This window comes from Antrostomus carolinensis, unplaced genomic scaffold (assembly GCF_000700745.2).
Source record: "Antrostomus carolinensis isolate BGI_N321 unplaced genomic scaffold, ASM70074v2 scaffold50657, whole genome shotgun sequence".
Taxonomy (NCBI): Eukaryota; Metazoa; Chordata; class Aves; order Caprimulgiformes; family Caprimulgidae; genus Antrostomus; species Antrostomus carolinensis.
In genome coordinates this window covers 1-2,874 of record NW_010327612.1, presented here as the reverse complement: position 1 = coordinate 2,874, position 2,874 = coordinate 1, and the positions used below count along the sequence as shown (strand labels likewise).

Here is a 2,874-nt window from a genome sequence, read left to right as displayed (position 1 = left end):
CATCCCCCTCCTCTGCAGCCACATCTTTCCACAGGTTCCTGCTAATGCTCCTGTGCAGCTGGCAGCATCCGAAGGGCTCACCCAGCCCTTGTCCCGTCCCAGCTCGGCAGCCTTCCTAAGTGTGTGTGCAGCCCCCACCCCCCTGCCCTGCTCTGGGCTGCTGGCACACCCCCAGCTATGCCCAGGAGAGACCCCAGCCCACAGCCAGCGGAGGGCTCTGGGCAGACTCACCTGCATCTGCACCCGTCGCTTGGGATCTGGATGGAAAGAGGGACAGAGAAGGTAACAGTCAGGGGAGTGCTCTGGCCCTGCCGTGAGCTCAGGGGTCAGAGCCAGAGCTCTGCAGGTCCTGCAGCTCACGCTGTGCCTGCTGCTGCTGCCAGGCTGGGGACCACAGCGGGAGAGCTGAGCTGGACCCACAGGGCACCAGCACTTTCCTCCAAGAGCTGGCCCAGCTTGGGTTGCAGCAGTGCAAACATGCCTGCCCCCGAGGACAGAGCCCACTGACCCGGCACGGCGATGGGCTCTGGCAGCCATGCCCTGGAAGTGTCCCCAGAAGGGTTGCCCCACTCTCGGCAGTGCTGCCACTGTCCTCCCCGCTCGGCTCCGTGGCCCCATGTGGCCCCTCTGGCCAAGGCATCGCTTCCCATGTCCCAGCCCCTTACCTGTGTGGACCAGGCAGTAGATGCAGACGCCCACGAGGCACGTGACAACCGCAGCTGTGATGGGGATCAGGACTGACAGTGAGGAGCGCCTGCCCGACTCTGCCGAGGGAGATGGGGTCAGTGAGGCACCCGCGTGACCCTCCCACCCAGACGCCACATGCCCTGAGCTGCCTCTGCTCCAGGCCCTGTCCCGCCGGGACCCCTCATGGGGACACAGGAAGGCACCACGCCATCAGTGCGGTCAGACCCTCTGCTCCCAAAAACACCCATGGGTCAGGCCAGCTCCTCCGAGTGCTGTGGGAGCCAGAGATCTCTGCTCTGCACCGACCCAGCCTGGCACTTACCGCAGATCACATCCGAGGCGTTTGTCCCTTTCGCCTTCACCACCAGCCCCTTTTCCTCACAGCTGCAGGGAAGAAAGAGACCATGTCACCGCAGCAGCAGCCTGAGCACACAGAAAGCCCCAGAGGAGGAACAGCCGGGGCTGCAGCCACCGGGAGCTGCATGAGAAAGCGTCCTGACCTGAGGATGCCAGGCTCTGGGGGGTGAGTAGCCTGTGCTGCATGACAGGGACACCAGGTACATAGCAGGGCCCCACCCTGGGGTCCCAGTGTGGAGTTGCTGAAACTGCTGAAGACAGGGACAAGTTTGGGGACAAGGCAGAGGAGGGAGTGGATATTTGAGACCTGCCCGGTCAGGGAGGGGGACTCAGGCACTGCAGCTATTGCAGAACAGCTCAGAGATGTCTTGATGACAGGCTACAAGTGGCTCCGTGGGGAGGTAATTTCTGGGCACAGATAAAAGCAAAGTGAAATCCAATGGCTGGCAGCTGAAGCGAGACTAATTCAGCCTGGAAATAAGGCTCACGTTTCTACCAGGGAGTGCAATTAACCCTCAAGCAGCTTTCTAAAAACAGGGACGACCTGCCAGCCCATGGCATCCTCAGAGCCTGACTCCCCACAGAGAGGGCTGATGCCTTGGCTGATGACTACAGCCCAGGAGTGTGCTGGGAGGGAGAGCCTGGACAGGGTATGGGGTGTTCCCATAGACCCATATCCCTTGCTACCCAATGAATATGGCAGCGTGGATGTCCCTGGAGGGGCCAGCACTCCGTGCACATGCTGAGGAACAGTCACAATGGCCTTGATGTCTGCCTTGAGCTCAGCCATACTGCCTGGACATCGCCACCCCCAGAGCTCTGCTCCTCTCACTCCTGTCCTACACCAGCCTGATGCTGTGTCCGTCAGAGACCATCCCAGCCACTCAGTCACCCAAGGAGGCTGTCAGCAGAGAATGTGCTCACAGGGACTGGGCACAGCTGGGGATGGGTGAAGAATGTGGTCAGCGCTCGGACAATACCTCGTCCAGGGATGGCATGGCTCAGTTTTAGAAGAGACATTGGAGAAGGTGCCTTCTGCACAGGGCTCGCAGGGGGATGACATCCGGGCCATGGCCTTGGCTGGAGAGGAGCAGAGATTGTGGGAAGGTCAGTACAGGATACGGGAGGTGAGGGGCTGGGGGGGTCAGGGTGAGCAGCCCTCCCCGTGGCACTGCTGCCAGGCACAGCAGCAGGCACAGCTCTCCCAAAGCCCTGGTAGGGACACCTTGCTAGGGGAGTCCCCCTTTCCCTGGAAGACCTGAGGTCAGTCCTGCCAGGGCATCAGTCCCGCTGAGAGGGAGGAGCTGGTCGGACTCGCCTGCCACGAAGCCGAAGCCGCGCTGGCAGGGCTGGTTCTCCACACAGGTCTGGCAGCTGGTGTCGGAGCAGTGCATGCCGGCCCGGCACTGGCACACCGTGTTGTGTGTTGCGTTTCCTTGTGTCTTCACCGTGAGGCCAGCGTCTGGGCAGAGGGAGCATGGGTGAGCTGAGGCACCGCATGGGTGAGCCTGGGCGGACACCAGCTCCTGCAGCTCCCACAGACTGAGGCCAGTGGGCACAGGGAGCACTTACTGTCTTCACAGATATCGTGGGGGGCACAGTGCCTCTCCTTGGTCCAGCTCTGCTGATAGTGTCCGCTCTCACAGTGGGTGCAGACAGACTCTGCTGTGCCATTGCATTCAGAGACCAGCTTTTCCCCTGCAACAGAGACTGGTGAGGAGGGGGTGAGGGGGCTTTCCCCCTATCCGGGCAGCAGCTCTGCCAGCAGGACAGGGGAGCACCGGCAGCTGTGGATGCCAGGACTGCTGTGACATGCTGCTCATTAGCCTG

General features: G+C 61.8%; 1 protein-coding gene across 1 annotated transcript; it reads right to left on the bottom strand.

Annotated features, from left to right (window-relative positions):
* Positions 1-231: 231 nt before the first annotated feature.
* CD40 (CD40 molecule) lies at positions 232-2,742 on the bottom strand (the record flags this gene model as incomplete). The annotated part of the gene is made up of 6 exons (XM_010171934.1): positions 232-257; positions 666-764; positions 1,010-1,071; positions 2,025-2,124; positions 2,363-2,506; positions 2,617-2,742. Coding segments are annotated over 6 exons (557 nt in total), but the record flags the coding sequence as incomplete, so codon positions are not given.
* Positions 2,743-2,874: the final 132 nt, after the last annotated feature.